Source organism: Lepisma saccharinum, chromosome 15 (assembly GCF_977018435.1).
Source record: "Lepisma saccharinum chromosome 15, izLepSacc3.1, whole genome shotgun sequence".
Lineage (NCBI taxonomy): Eukaryota > Metazoa > Arthropoda > Insecta > Zygentoma > Lepismatidae > Lepisma > Lepisma saccharinum.
Genome location: NC_139243.1, coordinates 75,636,427 through 75,655,423, shown reverse-complemented (window position 1 = coordinate 75,655,423; position 18,997 = coordinate 75,636,427). Strand labels below are relative to the sequence as shown.

The following is an 18,997-nucleotide window of genomic DNA, read 5'->3' as shown; positions in this document are numbered from 1 at the left end:
TATTTTACTCACCTTAAAAAATTCTGCCTCTGCTTTTCCTGAAGTTGAATTCATTCACTACTTCTGATAGTCCAGAGTTGAGTCGATGTTCTCCATGGATAATATTGCCAGGCCAGACAATCATTCTGTGACATGATCATTCGTAAGTAGGTTCTTGTAATCTTCAACCTGGGAAAGCATTCTTCCATTCCTCAACAATGTTCATTGTTGCTCAGTGCAAGTGTACAAGAATAAACAACAATCACAGGTTCCATTCAATAATAAATTATTTTATTCATAGTTTATTTATAGCAGCATGGCTTCTAAAATCACATCAGGACCACTCGGTTTATTTAAAGTATTAAATATTTGATGTATTCATTCAAATTTCAAAGTTTAACTAGAAATTAAAGCCAGACAACAACAGAATTTTGTAGTTTTATTGCTCACAAAAATTAGCCTTTTCCCTCTACTTTTCTCACTTCTATTACATTTTTTTTTGTACAAGACCCATGGGACTCAAAGCCCTTCAGGTGCAAGAACCTCATCCCCTTGCTATGGCTCTGTGTGATCGACCCTTGTTGCAACAATTCAACTGACAACCATCTTTAACCCTAGAACACTATCCTGTTCCAATATTACAGTGTAACTGGTGCTACGTAAATGTACATGAAGGAATCTTATTTTTAACACAACCTCTACATCATGAAAACAAAATTACGATTCTTTGTGAACACTATTTTTTTCATTTTCCTTATATTGGAATTTTATTCATTTAAAAATGTATAAACATGGTTTTATTTAACATAGAATATTTTAAGAGAATGTCTTGACAAGCCCATGCGTACATTAAAAATGAAGGTGAAAAGTTCGAACAATGAAAAACAAACAATAATAATATTCATAACGCTGAAAATAAAGAACGGATGTAATTTTATAGTCTTACAAGAAAATAGTGCAGGCTTCTAAACTTTTGTTTTCAAAATCTAACTAACCAAATCGAATTTACGAATGTCAAGATTACATGAAAGATTTTTCTCGTTTTACTACAGCTGCGTAAAACTGACGTACAGTGCACAACATAACAAACCAAATCAAAACGTTCAGCACTTGCACCCTCCTTACCACAGTGCTGCCTCGCATCTGACAGAATGCCCAAGGCACTGCTAGGCAGAGGGGTGAGTGGGTGCAAGGTGGGAGGTAGGGGAGAGATTTGAGCGCAAAGCATACGTAAATTTATGTACGGTAGTGTTCTAGGGTTAAATGCACATGAAAAAATGGCTGGCATCACAGGCATCAATGTTCTACAATGATGGACTAAAAAACCTTGATTGACGGATTGAATTGTAAATTGTGGGTGCATCAGCACTTAGGCTATTTTGCACCTTTCACATTATATGGGGCCCAGCCTCTTACTATTAAATACATGTCCGAGTACTATAATATCCTTACCTATGCAAAAAGCTGAGGCTCTAAAGAGGAACAATCAAGGAGAAAACACAGAACACCACATACACAGCCCTACAGAGAATTATACTGGTCGTAGGTCCAGATGCCTGAGCTTCGTTAGCCTGCAAAAAGCAGTTACTGGGATGTACTATGTGGAAGTGAGGACGATATTTGGGTGTTTTGCCAGAAGGTCACCCTTACATGCTCGACACATGCATCTAATGAATTAGCACAAGTTGTAGTTTTCAGTTATGTAATAGAAACTTTCTATCTGCACTGAACTGATGTTTTATTAATAACCATGGAGCTATTTTCCAGAGAGCACTTGTTAAAGCAATAATAAGCAGTTTCTTTTCCTCCAAATAAAATTAGATAATTGAAGGGCTCCGGTGTAAAACATTTGGTCATTTCTGAGTTTAAGAAAAAAGAAGCTATACAGTAGATAAATTGTTTTCGTGTTGTGTTTACCAATTTCAGAAGGTTCACGGAGTCCAATGCAAATTGTTTGACATGGCAATTTCACTTGAAAATTGAAGGATGGTACATTTTACTTTGTAACTCAAAAATGACCAAAATGTCACTTACCATGTTTTGCACCCGAGGCCTTCAGTTATTCAGTTCTGATCTTAAACATTGAATAATTATGAGTTTATCAATATCAGTGAACTATGTATTAGTATTGCTTAACTTTGCTGAAACTCCATCAAATCAATGAAATTTTGCAAAATTTATTGTCATTAGTTATACACATGATTTCCTGAAAATTTCACAATTTGTGTTTACCCCAGTGTTCAAAAGCGAGGGTGGATGCAGGGAAAGGTATCCCCCAGCTAGTAAAGTTTTCACTAAGCACTCCCCCAGTTATCTCATTGTCACCATGTTAAACCATAAACCCTCAGCTAACATTTTCCACTTCAGGAGTTAGTTTACCTTAACACACAACATATCAACCACATGCCATGTAAAAAGAAATACACTGATGGATTTTCCTCGTTTTTATTACTATGTATGCCGGAAAATTCAACACATCCATATGGTATACAGAGATATTTGAATAAATGTACGTATCAAGAATTGCACACTAATAGAATTTATAACACACATGTTCATGTAAATACTGATATTTCCTGAAAACCACTTACGAAACATTGCTTTCACATATAAAAGTAAAATTAAATGCTTATGTAACACTAAGCCTCCATCTACATTGAAAAGCTGTTAATAACTATAGTCTATATGTACTGTTTTTATCTGTAGATATGTTATCTTTAAGGAAAATTATGTTCGAGACACATTTAATTTTTGCAGTGTCACTACGATTTACCTAGTGCTTTTTCGGCATTCAGATCCTTGCCAGAAAGATAATATTGTAAAATGATAAATAAAAATTGTTACCACCCATATTTCTTAGTTTTAAATATTTACATACACGTAATATACGACATGACAATATAAAAACTATGTAAGTTCTTGTTCAATTCTTGTGCTGCACTAATGTTTTCACTCTGTTGAATATTGTACGGCAACTTCTATCATTATGAAATATAACTTGCACGTTACTAATGTTCACAAAAAAAGAAAAATATTACAGTATAAAATTCAGGAATGAGAAATACAAATAACTGAATTGGATTTATGAATTATGTGCATCACACTATAGCCTGTAAGTTTTACTGCTGTGAAACGAATATCAGAATTACATCTGTGTTTAATTCACTGAAATAATAATAATAAAAAAAACTTTTCATGTATTTCAATTTGCCAAGTTTAATTGTTTCTGGAGCTTGATCGCTTCCCGGCACGTGCAAAACTTGAACATGGCAAATTCCTGCGTGGCCGTTCCCGTGCCGACGTGCCTGACTGCCTTGCCTCGTCCCCTCTGTCACTCCGAGCAGTGGCTGCCTTCCTCCTTCCTGTGTTCTGCGGCTCCTCCGCTGTTGCCTACAGGGTCTGAGGGGCGATCGTGCGTTCCTCCGCTTGCATCTCCTGGAGCATTCTGATCTCTCTTCATGTCCACAGACTCTGAAACTGACAAACAAATTATCAGCCAAGCTGAAAAACCAGGATGTCTACAATTTCGTAAAAACAAGATTCTGGAAGCAGGGTGGCTACTGTAGGACCATGATAAAATTAAAGTATAATTCCCGGTTTTCAAGGCAAACTTTCCAAAACTTCAAGCATACAAACAAATGATTTCTTTATTTCAAACTTACGTATTACCTCCTCTCACCACCCACACACATACACACACACACACACAAATATATTAACAATATACTGGGTGAGTCTGTTAAAAGAGGCACCGTGGAAAATGTGCTCCTTGGATGTAGGCAACCCTGGTACACAGAAGAGAAGAGCAGGGTAGAGAACAGTCCAGAATATTGGTGTCAAGCAGTTTAGACAACTTGACATAAACGTAAATGAATGAAACATCTCTTCTGTAAATACAGTACAGCGTGACAACAACCTACCTAGAGGAGGTGCTGGAAGTGTCCTCCGTTGACCTCGACGTTGCAGACGATACCACATGTTCTGAAAAGCACGGGCTAGGACATCCTGCGGGATGTCCTGGATATCTGTGAAAATATTGTTCTGGAGTTCTTCGAGTGTGTGCGGGTTGTTGCTATACACCTGTACCTTTAGAGCTCCCCACAAGAAGAAATTACAGGGTGATAAATCTGGAGAACGAGGTGGCCAAGGTTGGTTCGAGCCAGGGCTGATGATGCGATCAGGCGGGAACACTGACTCAACGCTCGTGATCGTTGCACATGCTGTATGTGCCGTGGCTCCATCCTGCTGAAAGTAAGCGTTCCTTCACTCATCCTCAGTTAGTTGTTCAACAAACACGTTGAATATGTTACTGATGTAACGATCCGAGTTCACAGTCTCGTGGAAGAACACTGGGATGGTGCAGCGTGACGACACAGCACACCAGACACCGAGTTTCTGGGCATGCAGTGGAACCTCCATGAACACGTGTGGATTGTCACCTGACCAGAGTCGCGTATTCTGGGAGTTTATGTAACCTGACATATGGAACCATGCTTCATCGGAGATTAACAAGTAATCATCCTGTAGCACCTCCGGAGCAATATTGCACAGAAACCACTCACAAAACTGCACGTGAGCTGCCTTGTCCACATCTCGCACCTGATGCATCACGATAACTTTCAATGCACGCAAGTTCAAGTCCTGCTCCAGGATCTGCATAGCGGTTGACTGGGACACCTGGAACTGTTGTGCCAAACGCCGAGACTGCATATGATTAGCTGCGCTGCGTCGCTCACCTTTGCCTCAGTGCGGAAAGTCTCTGGACGCACTTTTGGCCTATTCAGCACGGATCTGGTTTCCCGCCATTTTTGGATTACTGATTTGGTTGGGGCCTTCACTAGACCTCCATTCACCGCGAACTTTGTCGTAAACAAATCTGCACACTGTTTCCACAAACCGAGGCATGCATACGTCTCGACAAAAAAGATACGCTGCTGCACCATTAATACCATGCTGACCCACCGAACTACACTCACAACTTTCCTCGCCGCTCAACTGCACTCAACTGACCTGCACGCTGCCTGCCTCAAGGTCACTACTGGACACTTTCTTTTCAATTCCCCTCTATGTCATGTTGTCGGAACTGTTCGGCACCGATATCCTGGACTATTCTCTACCCTGCCCTTCTCTTCGGTATACCAGGGTTGCCTACATGCAAGGAGCACATTTTCCACGGGGCCTCTTTTAAAAGATTCACCCAGTATAAAGGGTCTGAGATTTCAATGTAACCCAAATTTCTAATTCAATTTAATTAAATGGTATATATATTTAAAATATTTAATTTAACTCGCGGAGTTTACATTTGCCATTTCACACACTCAAACTCGAAATACATCTACAAACACAAGTCACAAATGTTACAGGATACACTAATCTTTATCAGAATTTCAAAATCCAATTTACCTAATCAACTTCAAGATGTCTTATCTTGCTATAATCTTCCATCTGTGAGATAGATTGTTCTGCAAAGGAGACTAACAAAGTAAACGGATTGAGAGAATTCTGTTTTATTTTCCACACAGTTTTTATTTCTTTCCTCAATAAAAATGAAAACTAAACTGTGAAAAACTTGCCTTGCGTCATTTTTAAATATGTATAAATTCAATGCGATTTGGATTAATAAAAGTTGCAATTTTTCATGTCTTGGAGAAAAATTCATGCAGAATTCCCAGAGCCAATAATTCATGCAGAATTCCCAGCAAGTAGCCATCCTGGGAAGCTGTCGGTCACTACCCCAATTTACCCACACCTCGGTACAGAAAAGATGGGAGAGGCCTGATTGTCAGCTATGAATGCAAGCAAGTAACTTACTCAATCGAACCCCAATTCCACCCCTCATCCATATTCTCAACGTTCCCTTTTCCCTCAAGTTGCACCCTTCCCCAACACCACTCACAATTTTTTAAAAGCCTGGTGGTCCAAAACTTAATGTTCTATTTAAATTACCCATACAATTTTAAATTCAAGAAAATAAAGAGGGGAAACAAAAGATAGCAATGAGAGAAACACATTTTTCCATGTGAGCTCTATCTTCACTCTGAACCTGGCAACTTTGTAGGTTGAACATTTACTTCCAATTGCATCATCTCTTATCTACAACTGAAAATGCAGCTCAAAGGCACAAAAAATTTAAACTTTTCCAGTGTCTAGTGATGTTTGTTACTTCATGATACTTACTCTTCTGATCCTCCTTTCTTTCATTCCCTGAATGTGCGTGTCGCACATTTGTTGCACAATTTACACATCATACTTTGTTGAAATATTTCAACCTTCATAGATTTGTCAGACCAATGCAACAAGAGGTCGGGAACAGGAGACAAGCGACACTTGCAACTTGCCATGTTGCTTCAATTTGGAAGGTTCACTTCTAAGTGACACTTGTCGCTTCGGTCTGAAAGCTCCGTACCACACCAAAGTCTTGAGGGATCTATGGTTAACACTGAATACTTACTAGGCATCGGTCTTGTGGTGCGAGTCATATCCTGGGCGTGGTCTCCTCCCATCATCTGCCCCTGCATGCTGTATCTTGCACCGCCAGGACGTACCTCCCTATCCTCCTCCCTGTCTGCTGCACCCCCCATCTCCACCCCAGACTGGTTCATCCCCTCCTCCATGGAACGGTTAAGGTCGCCTCCACGCTCCATGTCTGGTGGGTACGAGTTGGGGTGATTTTCGGTTCTGTCCATCACAGGCGGCACCGCCTACAGAAAAAATAAAAATTTAAGTCTACTAGACATCAAGGAAACGTACGAGTGAAATAAACAACTGTCTTGTTTCACTTTGCCAAATGCTGACATTGATATACTTAGGATTGGCCAAATATAGCATCAAAATTATAATTACAGCATTTGTGAGAAGATTTTTGAGGAGTGTTGAGGGAATTTGGGGAGGGTGTAGTGATTGTCTGATGAGTATCTACGTACTCGTCACATTCTGACAATGGTTATTTCAACTTACTTGTTCTTAGAAAAAAAGACAACTGGTAAAATAACTATATGAAATTGCAAAAAACTAACTTTAATTCCCAGTTACAACCGTTTTGGCCACACTACTGCATGATTAACTATTGGGCTTGAACCCGCACCCCTTTAAATGTTCTTGGCTGAAAAACCATTATTATTATTATCAGAGAAAGCTTATCAAAGTTGAACCCCCACTTTGTTCTAGCTAGGGACATGCACGTTTTATTTTTGATGGAACATAAAATGTGAAATAACATGCTGTAATGTTCATTTTCCATGTTTTTGAAAGGTGTGGGGCAGTGGCGGTGATTGGTTCCAAAATTTCGGGGGGAGGGGCAAGAACAGTGAGAAGCAAAAATAGTCTTCTTTACGTTGGAATAAACTTAATACTCTGCTAACTACATAAAAATGTGCGATCAGAAAGACGATGCTTATTTTTATGTAATAAGTAGAGTTCTTAAATCAAATTAGGCTAATATTCACCATTTTAATACCGAAATGCCATTTTATATACCACTATTGACCCTGAAATGTGACCAGTTTTTGTACCGAATTTTTTAATTCGCCATAAATATATGGCCTTAATGAGGGCTAATGGCGGTAGTCCTTTTAATCTGCTTTATCCTATTTCACACACGTATCTTCTGAAGAAAGCACGTGTTAAACACACTGAAACTCTTGAGAAGTATGATGTTTAGTACTGCATCCATCTCTGTGAATGAAACATACTTTTGCAATCATGACAGCTACGAAGTCTCAAGGTCCTTTTGTGTCAATCATTTAGTATTCAATTCTGTTCAATCACAAATAACACATTCATATTCCTTTATATAGAAAACCAGTTGCTCCCAACATATATGCCAAGAATACATGCTCCCCATTCCTATGTTGTGCCCATTCAAACGACCGCCATTAAACCAATGTCAACATTCACGCATGCTAAGCTCTGTCTGTAGAGTTGCTTACATTACAGAGGAAAGTAGGCAGCGAGAGATGGCTCAGACAGTATAGGTCTGGGTTCAAGCCCTACAAATTCATTATAATATACCAGGCAGCAGCAAGTGCTCAAATGCAATAGTGTTAGCTGAAACCTATTCCCCTCACAATTTCTATGTAATAGTATTCCTATTTAAAATGCTGGGAAGTTCATGTTATGAGAGACAAAATCCATTGTGCATGCAAGCTAATACGAGGGTCATCCAGAACAAAAATGAATGTTTTGGTGTAAAACACAAAGGGCAAATTTGAAAGGGTAGGGACAATAAATTGAAGAGATGATGGAAATGTGGATAGGGATGTATAAAAAATGGGAAAAGTGCGAATACAAGAAAATAGGTTTCCATGTTACCCCAGACGTAATTCGTGAGGCTCAAGAAATATGTGACTTTGAATACGACGTGACGTAAGCGGCAAGGAGAAATGTAGGAGAAGTGCGTGAGGGGAAAACGGCATACGTTAAACTTCCTGCATTCGGCGAGGAGTCATCCTGAAGTCAATATGGGGAAGTGAAATGGTGTGCACCTTTTTATCTTTTTAATTTGAAATGGTTCTTTTAGACTGAGATAGTTTGTCATTGCTGTGGTTTTAAACAGTCATGGGAGATGGGAGTTTTTAATAGTTATAGCAAATCTTCCAAATTCTTCCTTCACCAAAGTCATACCGTATTCTTTTTGAAGAGATTTGGCTATGGAGAAGGGAACAGTAGTTTCTCGAAACATCGTTTGGAAAAAATAGAAACTCACCTAAACGTAAGTACAAGAAGTTTTGTATTTTTAAATATTTTTGAGAATACGTATTAATCCTATTTTTCCAAGTATTCGCCATTCCCATTCAAGCATAGTGTATTTCCAGGGGCACGTCAAATATCTGAGCGTTCAGCGAGCAACGTGATCACTCAGCTTGACGGTCAAGTAAGCATTGCTTGGCAAGTGCTGCTCACTTGCTCGCTGAACAAACTTAAACCTTGCTACCCACGGGTTTGAGCACAGACAAATGAATCTAGTCTGTGGTTTGAGCCACAGAATATATCACTTTTGTGTTTGGATCTCGTGAGGAAGAGAAAGACTAAGGAGGAAACTGCGTGAGGATGGTGGGCTGGCGGCCGGTCAATGAGGAAATATTTATGATGAACGGCTTGCGTAATTACAGAGGAAGTTCAAGTAACAGAAGGTAATATAATATTCTAGTTTTTGTAACTGTATTAAAATGAGAGTGTTGTTTATTCCAAATATACACCATAGTTTTGGAAAGTTGTGCAAGGGTTTGAAAATGAAAATTTCGACACTGAGTTTTGTGTGTCCCCATCAACTATTTCCATAATTAACACCCTTTCAAACTGAAATCTTGTCCACTCGACACAGAAAAATGGATCACGGATTATTCAAAGGCACTGATATTTTGATCAATCAGCAAACAACATCAAGTAAATGATCTGTCTGCTCAACGAGAATTGCTCAGATACTTGACGTGCCCCTGTATGTTGATACCATTATTGTACTTTGTTGCCACCAATGAATTCAAACATATACTGACAGCATCTTTGAGTTCATCAGCCGAGGCAAAGTGCTTTCTGGAAATAGTCTTTCAATTTCGGGAACAAGCGGTAATCACTGTGTGCCAGATCTGGGATGTATGGCCAATGGTTCAAAAATGTTGGTCCCGAGTTACATCAGCTGTGTGAGGGTGAGTATTATCATGGACCAGAACAATGCCACCAGACAACAAGCCACGTTGTTTGTTTTGTATGGTATGACGGAGCATTTGAACAGTATGACAGTAGCTCTCATTCCCGTTTGCTCCAATGTCGATTTACTCGTGAGTAAGATTAAACTCAGTTAACCTGCGAATTGGCTGTTGCACCAACAGAAATGACGGGTAAGCTGGGAGTACTTTACCCTCCGAGATCCACGAGTACAAGTGGAGTAAATCCACGCAGAGTGCAGTAATGGCTGCTATTTGCAACCGGTAATGTACCACTTCAGAATTTCAAAATTAAATAAATGTTAAAAAGGAAGTAATAGACTCAAACTATGTATATAAAAGGTGAGAAACATGTAGCATGTTACTATATACACACTTTGGGAGATGTTTGTTTACTGTGCACATTCTGCAGTAAAGAGTTTGTAAAAATTCATGTGCAATACAAATATAAACATACATCCAGAAACCAGTAGCGATGTAAACATTAGCTATAAAACGATCGCAAAAGCTACGTGGAGATAGGTGCATATACATATATAAAAATCTACTACAAATATAACTAACACTACTTACTACGATTGCAAACTGCACTAATATATCAACATTTATTGACGTAAATATGTTCTCCCACATCTTTATGCCGTGCTTAAAATTTTACGGACTTGCATCTGTATGATGTTTAAGCACTTGCTTTGAGGCTAGCTACACTCCTTGAGTTAATCCAGAGTTTCGTGACTCCTTATGTTCATGGCACCTTTCATGTTGGTGCAATAGAAGATGACCATTACTCAAGGATTACCCTGACCCATAGATCTTTTTACTCGCGAGTTAGTGCAACGTTGGTGCACAGGCATCAGTATTGATTGCGTGACTCAATTTCAATGGCACGAACTTTCCTCGCATTCAGAAACCTTATCACACACTGCACCTCACACTTGGCAGGATTCTCAATTTTGTCGCACATGTTGGGGGCTCACAGTAAGACACTGTATACGTCTGCACCGTCTCGCTGCTTGGCTCAAACTGGAGGGGCATAGGTGAGTTTGCTGTGTGCTTCAGTCAAATGTTATTTCATTCCAGAAAGCATTGGTGGTAACCGAGTACAATGACTGTATCAACAAACTGTTGATTGTTGTTGATTTGGTGTTTTAAGTCCACTTTATGCACAGTATGGCTAATCGGGACTGGACCTACAGTTTAAAGTGGGATCCGAACCACTTGTGCCTCCACCGGGTATCGAACCCGGGACCCCTTGATTATAAGGCAACGACGTATCAACAAACTGGTATCACACTATGCTTGAATGGGTGTGTCAAATATGTGCAAAAGTAGAGTAAGGTATGTACACTATCTACCAAAAAGTAATTGGGCACGTGTACAAAATGGTTGTCTGGTGGTGCGAACCCTGTTAGAACCTCGTGGAGCCACCCCTTTATGCTATAACAGCAGCCACTCTGTCAGGCATGCTCTCTACTAGTTTGTGGAGGACGTCCATTGGAATGTGTCGCCATTCCTCTTGCAAGATCTCTCAGTTGGACAATGGAATTTGGCTGCATCACCCGAGACCTCACCCGCCAGTCCAATGCCTCCCAAAGGTGTTCTATGGGATTCAGATGAGGACTCTGTGCAAGCCAGACCAATCGGTGAACATTGTTGGCATACCACTGCATAGTAGCCTCCGAAACATGCCACCTAACATTGTCATCCTGGAAGTAACAGGGGTCCATTCCGTAAAAACGCCACAAGGTTGGGAGAATTTCATTGTCTAGTATTGTACAGTATGCCTGTGAGTTCATTGTGCCACGAACAACCACCAGTGGTCCCACTAAATGATACTAAATGATTCAAATTACATACTAAATTAACCACCATCATAGGTACCCAATTACTTTTTGGTAGATAGAGTAGTTTCTGTACCATAAATGTTTTGCACACATCATTTGTCGTTTGTGTTTTACACCAAAACATTTGTTCTTTTCATGGATGATCCTCGTAATAATTAAACTACAAAATTCATACAAGATACGCCAATACTGAGTGAATTACTATAGATTGATTACTGGTCCCATTCCTAATGAACAGGGATCATTGATAAACATAAACAAATGTCAGAAAAGGCAAAGAATCTGAACTCTATCAGTAATAATCAAAGTTTCACTTATCTAAGCTGAGGATTTTCAAGGTCGCTTGCCTTCTGTGACAAGGCAAGTTAATCTCTCATCATGAAGGAAGTTTACATTAAAACCTCCAGAAGTAAAATATGTCCAGTGATATTAACTGACATCATCTGTTACTTCTGTTGGTTTTAAATGTTTCCATTCCACTACTCAATGATAATGTTCTTAGATAGTGAACTTTTCCTATCTTAGTGGCAATGATTCTGGTTTTTAGTAGGTGTGACCTTCAAAATGTTGCTTTTATACATCTCAACTTATCAAATGTAAGCGAAACTTTGATTATTACTGATTTTTAAAAAGTGAGACATATCCACTTGTTGCAACAATTTAATCTGACTTGCTCCTAAATTGAAAAAAGAACGTACTCACACATAAAATGCAATTCATATTGTATATATTGTTAGTTATTTCTCTTTGTCATTATTATATTAAGGAGATAATTTTCAACTTTTGAACACAATGCCAAACCAAGTTTTCAAGAGAAACAGCTATAATGTCCTTTTCTAATGGATAAAACAGGTGAACTAAAAAAGGTACATACTTGCAACGTTTCCATTATGTTTCATCCACACAAATACATAAAGAGCAAAAGGTAAAGCTACATATGGCATAGGTACATTGTACGAGGGCCATTTCATAAAAGGGTTTCTCATCTTAAACAACTTCGCTTTAAAATGTTAGAATATAAGCTTCACAATGAGTTAACATAAAATAAATATTCTCTCAAAATGAAAAATTCATAGGCCCATTATTCACAACATTTGTGCTCATTACTTCATAACAGAAAGAAGTGTGGTGATGTAAATCCAGCAGCACGTTGATTGCTAACTCAATGACTAGAATTAACAATGAATTTTGGATTATTGAATATTACATCCACAATCTCACATTGTTGGTTGTCTTTTCTGGTTTAATTACCAATATCATATTTCACTGCATAATCTTCTCAGATTTTATTCCATATTCTTTTGCAAAAAAGTGAGGTGCAACGATTACGTGAAGCTTTCTTTTTTAAAAAATGTGCCCATATTACCGTCACTTAAAAATAATAAATTACTAAACTGTCTTTGCTGTGAGATTAGGATGCACGGAATACTTGTGAATTCATTAAAATTGAATAGCCTAATCAACACACAAATTTTTTTCGTGAAGCTTAGCAAATATTTTTCTGGTATGTAAAAAAGTTAAAACATTAATTGCTAATGATTTGTGTATTATAGTCGAATTATAACACTTGAGAAAATTTGCTACAGTGTTTCAAAGTAAGGACTTACAAAATTTAATCTTCTGTGTTTAAAAATTCCATCATTGGTTTCGTCGTCTTATGCAGTGATGCAACGATTATACAATTAAAGGTTATAAACCAATCTTGATACTTAAAAAAACATTGTGCGACGATTTTGTGGTGAAATAGTTTTAATTTTGTGTCTTCAAAGATGCAAAATAATCTAACACAGTTATTTTTAGTGGTTTTTATAAATACAAAAAATAAAAACCACGAAAAATAACTGTTAGATTACTTTGCATGTATAAAAAGTGTTTATGCAATCTTTAAGAAGAAAATAGAGATTTAGTTTCTTCTTTCAAGTTTTTCTCCTGTTTTATCCAGAGGCAAGAACATGTTTGTTAAAGGACACTGGAAAAGAAAAATCACCGTGACTGCTTTTTTTCTCACCTGTCCCTCTGGATGTCCCATGTGAGGTGTTTGGGGGTGGAAGTGGGGGTGGCCACCGTGCGGCGGAACGTTAGGCTGCATAGGCACATGCGGAGGACCCGACATGGGATGCGATCCCAAACGTGACATATGCATGCCCCCAGGAGGCACCGGCATTCCTGGATGCGGTCCGTGTCCCGGCTGCATGTGGTGATGAGGATGAGGCATCCCTGGGTACTGCACGTGCGGCTGAGCACCGGGCTGGCCAGGGTACGACACGTGGGAAGGAGGTTGGTGCGGATAGTAGGGTTGGTTGGCACCTGGGTGCATGTGCTGCATGCCAGGGTGGTGAGGGTGCATCGGGCCTTGGCCGTGAGAATACTGCGGGTGCTGCATGGAGGGGTGTTGGGGTTGCTGGGACTGGAGGTATGGGGATTGCGGGTATTGTGCCATGCCTGTAGTGTGGGGCTGCTGAGGGTACGGAGGGTAAGGTTGGGGGTGTTGGGGTCTGGGAATCTGCTGAGGGGGATGCGGCATTGGGGGTGCCTGGGTGGACTGCGATGGGGCAGCCGGTTGGGTTGGAGTGCTTCCTTGCTGAGGAGTGCTTGCTGGCGGAATCTGGGGTTGGGTCGACGGGAAGGTTTGTCCCGGAGGCTGGGTCGTTTGCGGTTGCTGAGGTGGTTGTTGATTCTGAGAGGTTGGTGGTTGTGCCGGTGGCAGCGATGGTGGTCTGGTAGGTGCCTGGGTGGTTGGCGGAGCAGCGTGAAGAGGCTGCGATGCAGGTTGCGTCTGGCTCTGTGCCTGAGGAGGCATATGGAGAGGCGGCTGAGGGTGTGCCTGAGGGGTGGGAGCGTGGGGAAGGATCTGAGAGGGTTGTTGTGGTGGCTGGGGTTGGGCTTGAATCGGGGGCTGCTGCTGCTGCAGAGGTGGTTGGATCGGAGGAGCCTGCGGTTGAGGCAAGGGTTGTGGCAGAGGCTGAACCTGCGGTGGAGGCTGCGCCTGGTGTGGTGCTAGTGCAGACGGCTGTGGCGTCGGCGGCTGTTGTTGCGGGGAGTGCACAGGTGTTTGCGGTCCGACTGCCGGTGGCTGTGGGGATGGTTGGGGAGACGGCTGCTGTGCCGGGACCTGGGACGGGGTGGGTGGCTGAGGTGTAGATTCTCTGGGGAAAGGAGAGGACTGAGATGGGATGTCCGACGTGTTCTCCTCGAGGACCTGTGCGGTCGATTGGACAGACGGCACCTCCTGCTCAGACTCGCTCTGCTGTTCCTCCATTGGCTGTTTTGGGAGAGTACGAAAGTGTCACACACGCACATAGAAAATGACACCACCGAATACAGCAACACAGAACACAAACACAGTTTCAGAACAAGTACGAGAGAAATGCTAAAAACACATAAAGCCAATGCACTTCCAAAAACAATGTACACCAATCCAAGCATCAATTCACCAAAATAAAATCATGCTAGGTACAGCATCAAGACGCTTACAGTTACAAATGCAATCTGTCCATGACAGCGGCTAACCTACCATACCCCATTATACATGAGCAAAGACTACAACAAACTGGAATTTCATTAAAAAAATATAGTCTTACATTACCATAATGTTTTACAAACACCAACTAAATATGAAGAATATATTTGAATTAGTCTAAAAAATTACCTCTTCAAGTCTTCACCAGGAACACATTGGACTTCAAGTAAATAAACATGTAGAATGAATAAATAGATTCCAAATATACACTGAACATGTGGATAATTTATATTTCTCACAATGCTGCAAGTGAAATGCGTTAATTCTTTCTGGCTGGACAAAAATGGAGTGTGGATAATATAACATTTCTGAATGAATTCCCCAATACTGTATTGTTCTGCAAAGTTGGAAATCGCAAGTGGTTAGGTCAGGAGGTTGTGGATGCCACAAAGATATCATAATAGATTTTTTTAGGTCCACTTTATGCACAGAAAGGCTAATCGGGACGACCTAGAACTTGGAATCCGAACCACTGTGCCACGTGCCTCCACCAGGTACCAAACCCAGGACCCGTTGATTACAAGGCGAAGACGTAACCACTATGCCATTGGGGAGGCTAAAGGTATCATACATTTCTTGTCTGAAAATATTGTATCGTCCACATTTTTAATTAAATGGTCAAAAAACTAGCACCAAAATTATTTGCATGTGGTTCCAGAATCTTACGTCTTGGTGTGGTGCTGGCAGAATAATTCTTTGCTTGGAGTAATAGATTATGTCCTTTCTATGGCGTATTAGTTTATAACTTGATTAGCAAATTGAAAATAGTAGGATTATGAGGAAAGTGTGTGTCAACATTTTACTCTAATATTAATAAACTACACTTGATTCAATGCGTAATATTTCACACTATTGACTCTGCAACTAGAAGATAAATGGAAAACTCGGGCAATTAAAACTGACAATATAAAAATAAGGAAGTTATTTCAACACAGTGAGTCAAGAGACATAGCGATCAAATCTCTCTATTTTTATTCTGGTTTTTCCACCCAATTAGGTCCGATGCTCCAAAACAAATCTGTGACCTTGTGTTATTGAATTCTTATTACATGGTTTACACAGTGGTTTCCATTGCTTAAAGCTAACATGGTGTTGTTACTTTCTCATGCACAAGAAGAATAGGCAGTATTACAACATTTTATTACTATGTTGTTTGCCAAAATTGTTTTGAATACACTTCTTTTTCAGGTAGGCTAATCAGTTTAAAGTGGGATAGAGGTCAAACCTAAGACCACTTGATTACAAAGTGATAACTAGGGTGCAGATTTTTGCCTATTTGCCTGTTCTATTCCTTTGAAGTAAAACATAGGATTTAATGTTTTAAGCTCATTTCGTGCTGTTTCTGGTCCGAAAATGCATTTTTATAGTGCCTATAAATGCCTATTTTGAGGATTAGCACCTATTATGCTTAATTGTGCCTTAAAATGCTTATTCTGCTATTTTTTATTATTTCAGCTTTTTTAACGCATCTTTGACTGTCTCTACATTGAGAAAGGGATGTCTTTGTTAATGTTGAACTGACTAAAACCTGGACTTAGCCCGATTTGAGGGTTGCAAGGGATGTCAGAGTAGATTTCAATCAGGGTAAGGAAACTTAAAATAAAAATATATAAATAACTTACGTGAGTGAGTAGGAATGTTTCACAACGACGTTTCGGAAGTCTGTACAACTTCCTTCATCAGGTAATTAAAAAAATAAAAAACTTTAGGTGCCAAACATGGTACCACGTTGTTAAATCGTAAGTTGAGGATTCAGATTGAGGATAGATGAGGTAAAAAAACTTACGGTGACAGCATAAAAACTCCGATGGAAGCCTTCCCTGGTTAAAAATAGGGATATGTTAAAAACAAAACCCACAACCAAAACAAATAAAAATCGAAGACCTATTACAGTCCCCTAGTGACTTTCGTTGGGTAGAACACATGGACTGTGAGCGCTCCTATCCTGTGTGGAAGGTGAAATTTCCCCTCCAGCGTTCCCCTCTTACAATTGTATACGTCACCATTCCAAGATGAACTCCCTCTCTTCTACTCTTTTTAATTACCTGATGAAGGAAGTAGTACAGACTTCCGAAACGTCCTTGTGAAACACTGAATTGAAAGTGAGTAAAAAGCACCATTGTAATATGTTGGTAAGGAAACTGGACAACTGGTTGGTGACTCATGTTTGGACAAAATGACGACAACCCACCTCGTCTTTTCTTTTCAGCTGAAAACTTGTAGGAGCCAATGAGTACACCAAAGTTTCCGCGTCCTATTCCAGAGTTGGGCAGGGGTGTTCCTTTGTCAGTATCCCTTCAACAATTTCATTTTACCATCCTCATCATCGCGATTAGCCAAAATGGCGGGAAAACAACGTTAAATAGGAAACACACAAAATAAATATTCACGAAAGAGTGAGATTTTTAAAAGACCGCGTTTTTAGCCAATTCTAGTGTATTTTTGATTTCCAGGTGTCTTTTAAAGTGCTTATTTTGGTGTCTATTTTCATTATTTGTGGTGCCTATTTGCCTGCCTACTTGAGAGGTTTTTAGTGCCTATAAATACGCACCGTAGTGATAACATTACCAACATGGCATAAGTGGGCCTCAATACAACATTCACTAGCCTAGTAAATGTGTCTAGTTGATTTGATTGGTTCGTGTTTCAAGTCCACTTTATATACAGTAAGGCTACTAGGGACTGAACCTTCAGTTTCAAGTGGGATCTGAACCACTATGTGCCTCCTCCACTGGGTATCGAACCTGGGACCGTAAATGTGTCTAGTTTGGAAATCCTAGAAAACATACATAAAAATAATGAGCTTACAAAAGTATGATCTAGCTTTCTAAAATCTCCATGCCTGATATTACCTTGCTGCTTGACCTACAAGTTAAAGGCAGGTAAAGTTACCCGTGCACTTGGCAAAATGTATAAAAAATTACTAAATGCAATTTTAGGGATGGGACCGATTAATCAGTACTCTATCAGTATCGGCCAATATAGGCATATCGGTGTATCGGTAAAATGATCGATTATTTTACCGATCCTATATATCGATAAATATCTTATAATTTAGTGCAACATTCTGCCATTTTGTTGTAATTTTTATGGATAATCTCAATGCCCTACTTTCTAAAAAAGTAATTGTCTAAATATTCAACTTCTTTTGCACTGCAGTCACCTCGAAACACATATTTATTAAGGAGATCAATGAACATTTCAGGTTTTTCATGGACCATTTCTAATTTTATATCGGATCGGTAGAATATCGGTTATCGGTATCGGTATATTTTATATCGGTACTTTATCTGTATCGGCCAAAATTTCTTATCGGCCCATCCCTATGCAAATTATTCTTAAAATTGAATCAGTTACTTCCAAACTGTGGAACTCTTAAGGATTAACACATTTTTCTGTACAACTGAAAGAATATTTGGCACTTATGTACTTCAAACAATACTCCAATCCTGGTATCATTCAGTTGTTGTTTTAAGATGCCACCGGTTGACCAGTAAAAGGAACTGGGCTTGCAATTGTTATTTGCTCACCCAAGTAATTTTAAGCATTTACTTACTACTATAAAACACTTAATACTGAAAGTACGGAGAGAAAACAGTGAAATGAAAGAATGCACTTGTATTAACCTTCAAAGAGGAGAAAAATTGAAATTTTTAAAATTCACTGCCTGAAATAACAATATAAAATAGGCACCATCATAACCTGATTAGTGTGATCAAAATTACATAAGATACTGAAAAAAATTATTCGTAAGTCAAAATATGCTCACATTTTATATGACTCATAATATGAAAAGAGAAGAAGAAAAATTCAAATTGAAGAATGGCTCTCACACAGAAAAGAATATGAAATATACACATGCGTACCTAGAAAAAAATTCAACTGCAAAGCCCTACTGTAAACACCCATACCTTGAAAAAACACACTACAGGTTACTCTCATTAAAAAAATGCTTCAAGCCGCCAATACACTGAAATCATCAAGCATTGTTA

At 39.4% G+C, this 18,997-nt stretch overlaps 1 protein-coding gene across 5 annotated transcripts in view; it reads right to left on the bottom strand.

Moving 5' to 3' along the window:
* Positions 1–2,766: 2,766 nt before the first annotated feature.
* Positions 2,767–18,997, bottom strand: part of LOC145999752 (uncharacterized) — an 84,987-nt gene continuing 68,756 nt past the window's right edge. For all 5 annotated transcript variants that reach the window (XM_083137040.1, XM_083137039.1, XM_083137041.1 and 2 more), the window contains 3 exons: positions 13,494–14,747; positions 6,431–6,680; positions 2,767–3,456 (listed from right to left, as the gene is read on the bottom strand). In XM_083137040.1, the coding sequence (XP_082993166.1) occupies positions 3,311–3,456; positions 6,431–6,680; positions 13,494–14,747 (1,650 nt within the window). In that variant the 3' untranslated portion in view covers positions 2,767–3,310. The remainder of the gene's footprint in view (positions 3,457–6,430; positions 6,681–13,493; positions 14,748–18,997) is intronic.